The 14,328-nt window shown below is 41.8% G+C and overlaps 1 protein-coding gene across 1 annotated transcript in view; it reads left to right on the top strand.

The window, feature by feature from the left end:
• TG (thyroglobulin) overlaps positions 1–14,328 on the top strand; it is a 211,230-nt gene that overhangs the window by 108,756 nt on the left and 88,146 nt on the right. The window contains exons 36-39 of the mRNA XM_090037373.1: positions 4,593–4,727; positions 5,176–5,340; positions 8,058–8,277; positions 11,424–11,517. Of these exons, the coding sequence (XP_089893499.1) occupies positions 4,593–4,727; positions 5,176–5,340; positions 8,058–8,277; positions 11,424–11,517 (614 nt within the window). The remainder of the gene's footprint in view (positions 1–4,592; positions 4,728–5,175; positions 5,341–8,057; positions 8,278–11,423; positions 11,518–14,328) is intronic.

Here is a 14,328-nt window from a genome sequence, read left to right on the forward strand (position 1 = left end):
TTCTCAAGGTGCAGGGTTTTGCTTTTCAGGGAGGGTTCTGGTTTAGCTCATTGTAAATATGGCAACTAGATATGGTTTGTGAACTGGGGAGCCAGATCATTGTATGTCCTTTGAACATGTACATGGCACGCCCAGAGGTTTTACTCTAAACCCATCTCTTAGCACTAACTTCATGTTTTTCTGAACTGGCTTCGCCATCCATGTAACCGGTATGAGTCTACTTCCTGACATGAAAATGGATTTTCAAATGCATGCAGTATTTACCTAACCCTGTTCCTACTGAAGAAAATGTTGAAGCCCCCATATATTTTGACTTTGTGGCTTGGTTGCTTGTGATAGCTGGGGACTCAATGACCCAAGAGAGAGCCCCTTCCACTCCTGGGTTCCTATGACTTCCATGAGCTAGAAGGAGGCTGATGTGAACTTTTTTTTTTTTTCCCCCCCTCCAAATCACTCTCTCACCCTTGCATACTCTAACAAAAGAGCATCTGAAAGGCAGAGACCCTCTCTGCGTGGGACATCCATAATTTTACAATAAAAGCTACAGAACTGTCTGGATTCAGGCCACTATAATTAAGCAATGAAAGCAATTGCTAGAATGTGGCTAGGAAGGGCAGAGTCCAGCCAATATATAAACCAGTAATCTCTACCATGCTCATTAGGTGCACTGTGTATGTTCAACAAAATAGTACAAATAGGGATCCAAGATATTCAGAGAAAAAATTAGGTTGGCTTGGGGGAAGCCTCTACTTTTGCTCTCACACAATTGAGTGGGTGTGTATGGACTACCAATAAAGCCAGTTCAATTGCCAGGTGGGAGGAAGGAAAGAAGGAAACTGCTAATTGGCTAAACTAGTAGTTAGCCACTAGCTGGCAGCATTCAAAGCACTGCAGTTGATAGCACTGCATTTAAATGGCTTGCCACCCAAATGGTCAATGTGGTTTTTGTGTTTATTGGAAAGCAGCAGGTAGGGCGGTGCTAGCAGAGCAAAGATGAAAGTAATTTTTACAGATTTGATTTGAGATTTGGAAATCATTCCTGTAGCGGCTGACAAAGCAGATTGTCACTGATGAAAGGTCATGTCTCTTTGGACCAGTTAGTCTCTAAGATTCCACCTTGCCCTACCTTTTGCTTAACTTCAGACTAATTCATTTACCTACCTTTCTATTCCCCATAGTAGCGAGAGAGCAAAGACAATGCATAGGTATAAGGCAAAGCAGTCGAGTCAGCTTTATGAGGTTTAATATAGAGGACAAAGAAAGTAGCTGAGATGACAACTCTCCATACACCATGTGAGATCGTTGCACGATACCTAGTACTGGTGTCAAAGCAACTATTAAATTTTCTGTATTTTCAAATGATATATTTGTTCACTCCAAAGAGGCAGATTATATCAAGTGCACATGGACTTTTAGGAAAGATCAATAAGAAACCCGCACTCCTTATTTCACTCAAAGGTAAATACAAACTACATAATATATTGCTAATAATGAGGCTTGACGCCGGCAATCTTCATCTAAGCATCTCGAAACACTCCTGTTAAGAAATTAAGCCTCATTTTTTCTCTGTCTTATAGATATAAATCTATAAATTTATAAATATAAGTCCATGGATGTAAAGTAACTGTCCACTTTTTGTAGAATTGTCCCAGGAAAATATTCAGAGTGGCAGACTTCGACTCATCGAAGGTAGTTTATGCATACTTTGCATATGGACAAACTGAGATTATATGATTTAACTCCAGTCACAGTTAGTCAAGAGAAGTTGGAAGAACAGAATTCTCTTAGTGAAAATACCTTCCAAGCCAGCAGCGTGTGCTGGCCGCGTTGATCTACAATAGACTCCAGGCAATGTGCTCTTGCTCTTTCTCTTTTTCTTCCATAATCAGTCATTTGAAGCTTTGTGTCCATAGCTGGACACACTACCAGATCTGCTCTGTCACATCTCAGTTATTGGTGCTGTTTGTTTTGCAAAATTAGAACATAATAATTATGTAAAATATGTCGCTAGGTCATGTTGCTACATTTAATTTTTTTTTGTTCAATACAGTAAAAATAGTTAAGTGGGAATTGAACACCTGCACACGCCCCCACATACCAGCTGAAAAATAAAACCTGGAAAACTTAAGGCATGAATACTGAATAGTGCAAGGAAACAACCATTGGATCAGATTATTAAGAGAAATGGTAAATCCTCCACCACTTGAAGGCTTTAAATGAAGCCTGGATTACTCTCACAAATTATGCCTTAGTTCAACCCCAAGTTATTGAGCTAGAAGTAGGAACCCAAAGGTGAAATGCTCTGGCCTGCATTGTACCTCCTGACTTTAAAAGCTGTGAGGTCTTACTCATCATAGGATGCTAAGATTTGTTGTATGATTTAGATCTTTGCCATGTGTCTGGCCCTGACCAGTGCTTTGGGGTGGTTAGAAACTAAAACCTAATATTCTCATGTTGTACAATACAAGGAGAGTCGGGGGAATTGTTCCTTCTCGAGTTCCAAGCCCCCCTGGGTATATTTCTAGTGACAATTCAACAAGTTTGTAATGTAAAATAATGGAAGGAACTTTTCAGAATATCACTATATTTTAAATAACTTAGGGACTATGGGATCCATTACTGTAGACAGATATTCCCAGAGGTAATGAAAGGCATACAGGAGAAGGTTCATTGGGGTTGGGCATATGCAGCTTTTCCTGACCTCTGGGTTCACTCTTGTGCGAGGGAGGTGTGGAGCTGGGATCGCAGGGGGAGAATGGGTGCAGTGTGTGGATTCGGCATGGCCTGAATCGATCACACCTTGCCCCTGAAGAGTGAAAGTCAAGAAGCTGCAAAACCTTCTGCGACCGGGAGGCAATAGTAAGTTTCTGAAACGATTCTAGTCCTCCCAAAAAAACCCCAGAGCCTAGCCTGGCTGCTGGTCAGAAAGCTCAGGTGAGAATTTGCCACTTAATGAAAGGTAACTTTAAGCCGAGTGCATTTTGGCATAATCCATTTTATTTTATTGATCACACACTATTCTGGCTTCCCAGCCTGTGCCTTGCTCTTGATTTATTTAGTGATTAAAGGGTCTGTGTCCAGGTAAAGCACTGGGCTGTGATCTTTATCCTTTGTTACTAATGCCATCTTATATTTTTGAAAAAAAAAAGAAGGAATTTTATAAATTAGGTTTACTCATCATTGTTTATATCCATTGTTCATTTCTTACTATATGAACAGGGGAACTAGATTGGCCTATCACCACTTTCACTTCCTGGGTCCTATGAACTAGCAAAGTGTTTCCGTGCTAGGCTTTCCAGTATTGCATCCTTTTTTTAACTGAAGACTTCTCTAGAGGATGCAGAGGCCAGCCCTGGAAAAGGCAGGAACTGAGGAAGGAGAATCCAGGCCACTTTTGTGGGCTTTCCATATCTGAAAGAGCTAAAATAGCTCTTTAAAAGAAGGCATGCAACTGCAAAATGTGCTTGCACTTGCATCTCGCATGGTAGGCAAACTCAAAAAGCAACAGAAAATCTGCATCTGGATCAGCTTTTTCTTCACCCTACAATTACATGAAGAGGGTAATGCTTGGCTTCCTTTTGGGACTAAACATGCCACAGTGGGAGCTCTTTACATAATATGCTGAACTGGTGAAAACAACCAAAGTAATTAAAGGCCTTTTCCCTCCCAATCCTTATTGCTACTTCTGCCTATAAAATTAAAAAAGACCCATAGAAGTCATTTTAATTTATTGGTGTATGCAAACAAAATTCAAAATGTGTGTGGCATATTCCTTTGAAATGCCCCTAGGACTGCAGGAAGAATGGAGGGGAAATTTGTGTAAAATATTTGAGCCCATGTTAAAAAAGAAAAAGGAGAAAGTTAAACAATAAATCCATTTTTAGTTGTCACATGAGCATGCTTTAGGAATCCTTAAGTGAAATTCAGTGGCTTAATTACACAGGCTGCAATGATCAAAATGGTCCAAATTCACAAACTAGGACAAATTCTCATAACTTCAATGGGAGTTTGGATCAGGTGTTTGCCGTTTCAGTGAACTCAAGGTGTAGATGTTTTAGGAGCAGTTGAATGACTAAGCACCCATTGTTCCATGTTCAATTTGATTTAAGCTCTGAGAAGCTGAAGCGCCGCCGACTTGCAGTTTGACTTACTGCTTTTAAGAACCAGATTTACACTGGTACTTGGGCACCTGCTGCTATTTACAAGTAATTTAGCTTCCTTACTCCCATTTATTTTCAGTCAGTGTGTGATGTCTTCCTCTTTTAGGCACTTCTGTAAATTCCAGTATGAGCTAGATCCTCAAAGTCATTCACATATCTAACTCCTAGTGAATGCCTCCCATCTTAATGAAGGGGAATGCAGTGCCTATGCACCTGTCGTCGTCTTTTGGTACAGAAATGCCTTCACAAGTCTCATCTTAAGATGCTAGAAAATGAAATTGGACTCCAAAGTAAATTTGAAGCTTCTGAAAATGTTACCCACTGTCTTCTCATTCAAAGCATAGCTATGGCCTACTATAGTGCCATAGTATTTTTCCTTCTGGACTGGTGTTTGCCTCTGAAGTTTGAACTGGTTTATGCTTCATTTCACAGTGTCTTTGGACATGTGGCAGCTCTTGGATGCATCTTCTGTGCTCATCGACTCATCCGTCTTGAACTTTGATGTTGTACAAGTCAGCAGAGATGATTCTGGTAACTTCACCACTGCCAGAGACATTTGTCTGTCAGGTGAGGAATGTTTTATTTATCTTCAAAGAACATGATGTATTGATTTATGACAATGAAGCATATCACTGAAAACATGACTCCACAGGTCATGAGTGGCTGCAGAAGGACACCCCAAAGCATCTTTCCTGGCAGGTTTGGCATGTGTATGCAAGAGTAGATAAGTGGGGGAAGAGTAGATGAGTGGGGGAAGGTTTGGTGGCCTCCTGGTCAGGTCCTATTGTGGCTATGGTGTAGGTATGCTCTGTAAGGCCAAACTCCCATAGCAAGTCAGTGGGCATTGAACCTGCTTACCTCCCTTTTCTATCTTTGCAAATCTCCCCTCAAGCTGTGCGGGGGCAGGGAGTTAATATCCTGAAAACATGCAATATCTGTTCACTTTCCTTGCTTTCTTTCTGTTTAATTTTTTGCCTCACTTGCTTTCACGGTTCTGCTGTTTCTCTCTCCACAGCCTGTTCAAAGAGCCAGTCCTGCATAGTGGTTACCCTCGAAATCCAGCTCTCCACAATCCGATGCATTTTCTACCCTGATACAAAAATATGCACGCATGACCTGCAAGGTCACAGCTGTCGAATTTTACTCAAAGAGCCAGCTACTTATATCTATCGGAGACAAGGTGAGTGCAAGGCAAAATGCCATAGAAGTAAGCTCAGTCTTGGTAGCTTGTGACCCATTCTTGCACATGAGAAAATGGCTTAAAATTTGTTAGAGACATAACAGCCTTACAATATATGAATGTGAACAGTATAGTTCTACCTATCCTAACATTCATGGGACAGACTTGGATTTGCTGAAGATTATGGTTCAGGCAATGAGCATGTGAAAATGTCCCAAAATCTTTATGGCAAAACACAAAATTGTATTGTGGTGCTTCATTGCAAGAGAGCTATGCAACAAGCTTGGTCTGTGAAGGAGTCTTTGAAAAGGGAAGAAAAACTCATAGGAATGGAATTCTAGTTCTCCAAACCTCCCGTGACCCCAGTTGCTTCATTTTTGTCTTTCATCTATTGGCTCATATCTAAGATTAACACAGGGGATAATTGAAAGCCCACTGTAGGTTATGGAAGAGCTCTGTGGAGTTTCTCTGATAGACCAAAGCCAAATTACTATATGCACTTAAATCCAAGATCTGTCCCCCTCCCGTCCCCCCACCCCCGCATTCAACAAAGGGGGAGGGAAAGCTACTCGTCTTAAATTCAAGAACAAGTGGGGCAGGGTGCAGCAGCTGTGGCTCCAAGTTTGACCATGATCCAGGTTGGATTTGGAGATGCAGCCACCACTCCCACATCACCCTAACCTGCCCCCTGCAGCCTCTGCTCCCTGCATTCACTGCTTACCTTCCCATCATAGCTCCAGTTGGGACCCACTGCAGCCTGGAGCAAGGAGCATGGAGTAGATGGTGCCTCTGGCTCCAACTCTGCCATAGGTAGCAGGAATCGGTGAAAGTGGTGGGGAGGGGGTAGGTAGCAGGGGTTACAGGCACCCCAGCAGAGAATGGGTGCAGGGCAAGCAGGTCCTGGGCTGGTGCAGGACACAGGTGGCAAGTAGTGGAGGGGTACAAGCACCAGGGGCTGCCCACACTGCAGGGAGGAGCAGGTGCTGGGAAAGCAGGGGAAGTGTTAGGGTGGTGGGGACCACGGAGCCTGCAGGTACTGGGGACAGGGAAGGCAGCAAGGGGAACCAAGTGGTGGGGTGGACAGGTAGCATGGGGCAGGAGTCAGGCCACTTGACCCCCTTACCAATGCTTGTCCCACTGTAGTAATTTAATAGTCCCACTCCAATAGTTAGATTCTGTACATGGAAAATTACAGCAAATATATAGATTCTCCATGTGCAGAATCTAATTACTAAGGGGTTGTCTTAAATTCAAAGTCCTATTGAATTTGGGTAAAAATGATACCTTTATTGATCAAGTAAAAAAACATTTGAGAAAGGAATGAAAGTTTCACGGACTACTACCAATCCTCACACAGAGCTATCAAATCCATCATAATGTTAAGCAAATTTATTTTATTACAACTTTTTAAAATCCCCCTTTTACTTTGGTTTAATGCTGATAGTTGTTTTTTTTCCGTTTTACAGAAGTAATGAGAAACCAGATTAGATTACTGGAAAAAAGGAACTAGGGGGTGCATTTCATTTTCTCTTCGTTGAAGTCTGGGCAGAAATTGCAACAAATTAAAAGCGGGCGTGTTAAAACTGACGTAATCTCTTGAAAAATATGCATACTGTATTGAGTGAGTCAGGAGTACAGTCGGCAAGTTTAAAGCTATGTTCTGTCTTTTGGATGCTCATACACAAGGGCGACTGTAGCCATCCAAGTTTAGAGTTTGGACCTGAACCCTCATCTAAATTCTGTTTATAAGAATTGGTCCCACTGACTTTCACTTTCTTTTAAAGTGGGGCTGTGCACATCACTGATTTTTCAGTTCAATGTCTGATAAACCAGAGAATTAAAAAAAAAAAAAAAAGTCTCAAGTTGATCCAGAGTTTTCCCTGTATCAGATTTCAGATGGAATAAAACTTGTTTTGATCCAAAATCATCATCATCATTAAGACTAAAAGCCAGATGGCATATTTACAAACCCAGCAAAAGAGGAGGTTGTCTACAGCCAAAGGGATCAAGACACAGCCATCTGTGATGTGAAATAGAGATTAAAAAGCCTTCTCTGCTTGATTTAGAACAGAGTTTTCAACCAGCCTTGCCGTCCTCCCATGGTAGTAGCCACTGGGCCATAGGGTATCCTGAGATAGGTGCTTCATTTTCTCATGCTGAAGCTGTTCTACTTTGTATAAAATAATTAAATATTCATTTGAGAAGGGACTGGAGAACAGGTCTGCCATCTCTCACCTGTCTCCTCGCCATTGGACAAAAGACCTATTCTCCCTCCCTCTTTTTGTCTGCGTCTTTCCTTTTCCCTTTCCCTTCCCCTCCCCATCTGGCCTACTGAATGTTTAAGAATTGGGTCATTTGTATTTAAATAATGAAAATATTCTTAGGATAATTTTCCAATACACTAAAACTGCTTAGAAGAGAGATTTGTTTTCTGGTGTATTCGCTTACCTGGAAGAGATGTTCAGAGTTAACAACTGGACGTACAGTACGATGACATCTGTATGCAGCACCTAATAGCTAATGCCATGCAAAATATAAGTAAAAAGCAGTCATCATCAAAAGTGACTTAGATGTTTAAGGACCAATATCATGGAAAGTTAATAGAAATTTGGGTCCAAAGTCATTTTCAAAAATAAGACGCAGTCTTCTAACAGCCCTTGAAAAGTTTCCTAAATTAATAAGGACAATGATTTTTTTCCCCCCCTTCTCTCAACTAGATTTGTTCCTACCTATCTCTGAGCCTGGCATAACCTCAGTGAACATCCCATCCCAGGGGGTGTTGATCGGCAGGTCCCGAGCAATCCGCATTGGTGTGGAGTGGAGAAGTGTCGATCGGTTCCTTGGAATCCCATACGCTGCACCGCCAGTAGCAGAGAACCGGTTTCGTCCTCCGGTACCGTTTACTTGGCTGGAATCCTGGAATGCCACCGTGGCTCGGTGAGGAGGCCACAGGAGTTCCTGATCCCCTGCAAAATTCTTTGTTTCTGTCACTTCCCTAAGCCCATTCAGAAACTCGGCTTCTACTGTAATGAGCACAATATACGTTCTGTTACCTGCAAAAGACAATAGGGTGCATTGTTAAATGTAGGTTTGAGGCAGTGTGCGCTCTTTTTGGCACGTGCATGTAATAATTTATTAACCCATCCATTATTATATTTATGTGAGGGAAAAAATATCTTACAGTCTGCAGTACCCCAAACCTGTATTTAGCCATACTCTGTCTATTGCAAATAATAATCAGATTCTAAATTACTGTCATTCCACTTTACCTCTAACATTTTTTTCAGATATCTTCCACATTTCAGTCCTGGTGAGTTTGGAAGGGAGTTAATGTAGTGTAGTTTTTTGGCACGTTGCATTCAGAGATGCTGTAGCTCAAGCAGAAATTATCAGCTGCATACAAAAATGGCTGGTGATGTTTTCTCAGCAGTGGTCTCCAGCAAGAAAAGCTAGATAACCTTAATGTGGCTCTTCTGCCCTTAAGGTCTATTAAAACGCAAGCATGGATTGAAATAGTCCAAGTAAAAGCACAATTCTGAAACCTCTTTGTAATGAACAGTTCATGGCAGTATCGGACAAGGTACTTTATGGAGGTTCATTCCTCTGTGGACAAGGTCATTTATTAGTATACCAGGAAAACCAAAGTGACAGGTACGTGGATTAATCAAAGAACAAACATTCTGATACAGCTGTATAAGATATCAATATTTCTGGAACCGTGGAGGGTTGCATATGTGCAATATGGAAAAACAGCACACACACCTGAAAGCAGATACGTTTTTAATAACTTACTATTGTGTCCCTGGGCAGTGCTTTCTTGGTCCATTAAAGAGAAGGCAAAATACAGTACACTTGAAACAAATCAAATTGAACTGCTCTGCACGGCATTGGTATGGGAGGAAATTTGTCAGCCTCCCCATCAACTAAAGAGATTAGTTCACAGCTGCTCTGAAATATGGCAAGGACAGAGAAGACACAAAAAACAGGAAGCAGGTTAACGAAAGGGACAAAGACCAAGCGAAGGGCCTCAGCAAAACTTTTTGAGTGGGAGTTCAAGAAGTAAGGGCTGTAACCAAGTCTGATAATGACTGAGGCTAAGAACTAAAGGGGACTTGGTCTGGCCACATGGAAGATAAAGAACCAATTGGGATGTTTGTTAACAAGGGATTTTAATTAACACACTGAGCAAGCAAATCTCAACGGAGAAACTTTCTTCTGGGGTGGTTGAAAGCATTATGACCTTTGGTGGCCCGATGTTTCAGCATGCACCTGATACATGGCAGACATGGGGGGTGTCTAACCACACTAGCCACATTTTGGCATACGTTGGAAGGATCTGATAAGATGTAGCTTCTTGTTTGTTCAGGTGCATTCTGATGCCAGATTCACACGCACAGTCTGTTGCAGTAATGTATGTGCAGCTTCTTTGTGCCTGTGGTTGTAACACTGTGTTATCATCTTTGGTCAGAGCTATCTGCTCCTGCGCTCTCTATTTGACAACCATCTCTTGCTTCTGCATGAAGAATTTGTCTGCGATTTGCCATGCAGTTCAGGGTTATCCAGTGTACATATCTAGGGCACATAATTTCAGTTTTCAGGGGTTCCTTAGCCTGCTGAAAGTCTCAGCTTTTCTTCTTTATTATTTGTGGAGGATCAAAGCCCTTGTTGTTAACTACCCGGAGAATCTCAGGAACCTTGATACGCAGATGGGTTTGTGCATTTAGTGGATGAAGATCATTGCAACTTTAAGGACTATGTGTACATCATCACAGCACAATTTTTTCTCTATAAAAGCAAGATCAGATTAGCACAGTTACTGATATAGGAGATTCTCCATAGACTTAAATTTGTCAGGGTTGGGTCTGATCTACACTTGGATAAGAGACTTGTGAGAAATGGCTGCTTGCTGCATATATATCGAAATCCATTTGCTTCATGAACCTCTGTGGTGTTGATGCAGCAGGTGGCACTGTTTCTTCTGCGAATTCTGCTGGAGTTTTTTCATTTTTTTTTGATGAGATATTGTCTTTTTTACAATGAGGCTCTGACTCTTGCTGAGTATTAAATATCCCATAGGACTTTTTCATGATTCAATTTGGAAACGTGTTTGTCCTGCCTGGGGATTTTCATTTTACCCATCTAAAATTTCCCCTGCAATAGATCAAGGATGTGTGCTGTTTTACTTTCTGTGATGAACTGTTCCATGGCATTGCTGTGTTACACAGCTCCCTTATGGAAATTCCTGTAGTTTGTATTAAAAGAGGGTACATTTTGAACTAGCCTTAAGAAAAATGAACAGGGAATTATATCTCCAGAGCTGGATTCTATAAGATGATATATTAGTAGAAACAGAGATCACTAAAATCTTAATAGACTGTAAAATGTAGAGTTATTTCTGTAGAATTTTATTGGATCCTTCCCCATTGAATTTTTAAGGTTTTTTCCATAATGTTAAACAGTGCAATGTGGATGCACTGACAAAAGGTTTTTAAACCTGGAAGTTTGCTAAAAAAATTTTTCCAACTATTTAAGTTGGTCTAATGAAAGATATTAGATTCACCCAAAAATCTTTGTCTGCCTAGTACTTGGGTCTCGCATCAATCTGACATTAGTATCCGGGTGTCGATGTTTTCTCAGACAGAAGAAGACTGTTTCCTAGGGATCTCGGAGGGGGCATGTTTCATGTGATGGAGAAGACGTGGAAAGGTTCTGTAGGTAGCTGGCTACATTCCTGATAGAAAAATTTACTTTAATACTGCTGGGATATATATCATATTGTCAGTGACTTGTTAGGGCATCAACAAAAATGGATAGGTATTTATTTTTATTTTGTACTGTTTTAAATCTGCATCTCTAATATATTCTTCATCTGCCTCTCAGAATATTGTTATACAAGTGGTAGGGGTGTGTTTGGGACCCACAGATACACAAGTCCTAGAGAAGTGTAAAAATTGCCTTTAAATTTCAAGCTCAACAGGAATTGAAATTTTACCCACCTAAAATTTCCCCTGCAATAGATCAAGCAACCTGTGCAAAAGTAATTCAGGTTTTCCAGCCATAATCAAAACAATCTCTGTCTTTAGAGCTGCTTGTTGGCAACCTGGGGATGGAGCTGTTCAGGCATCTACTGTCAGTGAAGATTGCTTATACCTGAATGTGTTTGTCCCTGCCGACACTGTAAGTATTGGTTGACTGGAACAATGTGAAACAAACTGTTCTTTGATTTGAAAGTATTTTTCACTGGCAGGAGTGAAAATGTCTGAAATGCTGTCTGCCATATCACATAAGGTGGCAATGCCCTGCAGCCATAAGCCATTTAACCCCTGCGTCTGCTGCCAGAAGACTGTTCACTAGGGTGTCGTGAGTTGTTTCAAACATACGTCATTTTTATTGTGGGATCAGCTATGCTGGATGTGCTCCAGAACAGCTGTTCCCGATTGATTAGCAGGTACAGAGGTTGCTTGGGGCTGTTGTCCTATAGGATTATGCCCTTGCCACCCTGGAGCTTCAGGAGCCTGATCCTATGGACAAAGGCCCTGGGTGCCTGGTCCCCAATGGGGTTCCCTGTTCTGTACTTAAACATGTGTCCTGGGATGAAAAGTAGCCAGTACTGGTGGGGGAAGCAGTGGCTTGTCAGATGCTGGGGTCCCCTGCCCCACCACATTGCTGGGAATGGGCCTCCAGATGCCTTTTGCAATGTCTTGGGATGAAATAATATCACATCTTTTGTGGCAGCCAATTTTGGGCTTTGTTCCAGGACATCTAAATGGGAACTGCTCTGTTTATCCTGCCACAAAGTCTGTTTCTACCCTGTGTCTGCAGAGTAGGAAATGCAAAGGACTGAAGGGGGAAGGGGAGGGAATACCGGAGACAGGGATGAGATGGGGAGAGGGAGAGAGAGAAAGGAATATACGGGTAGATAGAAAATGTATGGTGTCAGTAAAGGCAAGACTGTTTTCCCATTGGAGGATATTGTATGCAACATGATTCATCTTGATGATGAGAACCAACAGTTTAGTTGCCCTGTATGGGACATATTTTTCCTTTGATCTTTGTATGAACCTCCTGTTGACATCTGTGGGAGGCCTGCTATGGAATAAGAGTAGCAAGTAGTGCTAAATTTATGTCCCAGCCCACAAAAATGGCCCTATTTAAAAATGAGCATGACATGGCTGCAAGAAGAGAAGTTGACAGCTGAAAATGTTAAGTGTGTCCTTAGAAAAGGTAAAAATAAGTCTCCATGTTGGGCTTGGTATTATAAGTGTATTGGTTATGATGGATTAACCTGGAAGCAGGGGCTTGGATTTACATCCTGATATAAGAAAGCATCTGCCATACAAGAATCTATTTTTATATTCAAAATTGTTTGTGCCTCCCTGTGCATAAGCTCATGTATATTTTTAGCCTGGCCCGCAACCTATCTGCTTTCTGCAACACCAGATTATCATCTATTTTCTGTGCAAAGTCACCTCAGATAAAAACCATTAGGTCATTTTTCCTAGCAGAGTGTTGCTTTGAGGAGAGAAGATGCTTGTTTGAACGAATCGTGTTTTAAACTATTGTTTTTTTTTCCCCTTAACCATGGGCTTAATTTTCCTGTTTTCTTGTGTGGAAATCCAGTGCGAGAAGACTCAAGCTCCCTATTTTCACTGCAGTTGGAGGCAGCAATGCATGAGGGTGTTTTTCTAAGTAAAACAATTTTGTGTGCGTTTACTAGGCCACATCACTTCTCTGCGTAGTCATAAGTGATGACTGTGTTCAACAATGCCGCCATCTGTGTTCCCCGCTGCTGTGAAGTTTCCCGGTTTTGTTTTGGACATAACTGTGGCCAGCTGTCTTGTCATTAGCATCTGCAAGACCCTCATAATCTACCACAGGGACAGCATTTTCTTGTTCCTTATTATGGTAAATAGTATTGCTTTAATCCACCTGCAAAGAAATATTGCCCACATTTTCAGTCTAGAGGAAGAAACAGCAACAAACCAACGCTGGATATAAAGTCCTCGGAAGTGGCAGAGAGGACAAGCTCGTGCTATAACATAGTAATATCTGAACCAAATAATAGTGTAATAATACTCGTGGTAAAACATAGTAATATCTGAACTAAACTGCCCCCCAAAAAGGGCTCCTATATTTAAAGATCCAGGATGCAGAAAACAGAATGACATCACCTCCTTTTGGTTCTTCAGCAACATGCAGTACATAAGCCTCCACCTCAGCTGAGCATTTCTGAGTTACTTTTTCCATCAGTAACCACCCCCACCTGCCAGGCTCACAGGGAAGGGCTGGGTTTCAGCTTGATTTGCAGAGAATTCAGCTGCGAAGAGAGTGGCACTAAATAAAGATTTGAGAGAGCCTCCTTCTCGTTTCCATCCCTGCTGTGCAGTCAGGATGGTTTATACCTCCATGCAGTACTGTTCCAGGGTGGACACTGGCTGGCTCTGCAGGAGTTAAAACGAGCCTGCCCAACTACCACTGAAGTGTCTTGCACTAGCATGGACAGGGCAGTGGAAACTGGTGCTGAACCCACGAGGCCTTTCAGAAATTCCTCTTATTTTTCTTGTTTCCACAAAACCAGTGGGATTATTGCTTAGCCCTAGCACAACGGTTAGGTGCCGGTGGTAGACGCCAGGGGACTAGTGATAGTCCTCATGGGTTTTTTTGGCCACTTATCAGTGTTAGTACCCAAGTTTTGTCTGTAGAGCCCAGCTCTGCAGTGACACCCTGAAGTCCCTGAAACTCCAGTGTGTTCTGGTCCAGGGCTTTGGGTTTGTTTCCTCTTAATCTGCTCTGTTTTGATCTAGCTCCAAACTTGTCAAAAGTTCAAGAATTTGCAAGCCTGGGATGTCTGCAAAGAACCTGCTCATGTAATACTTCTGGGAGGCCTCTCTTATTCTCTTGACTTCTTTTTTAAGATTTGGCTTTCATTTTGGGCCCAGTCCTGCAGTGCGCAGTACCCAAATCAGAAACAATAAAGGGATTGTGTCC

This window comes from Crocodylus siamensis, chromosome 3 (assembly GCF_052110815.1).
Source record: "Crocodylus siamensis isolate JL-2025a chromosome 3, ASM5211081v1, whole genome shotgun sequence".
NCBI classification, from domain to species: domain Eukaryota; kingdom Metazoa; phylum Chordata; order Crocodylia; family Crocodylidae; genus Crocodylus; species Crocodylus siamensis.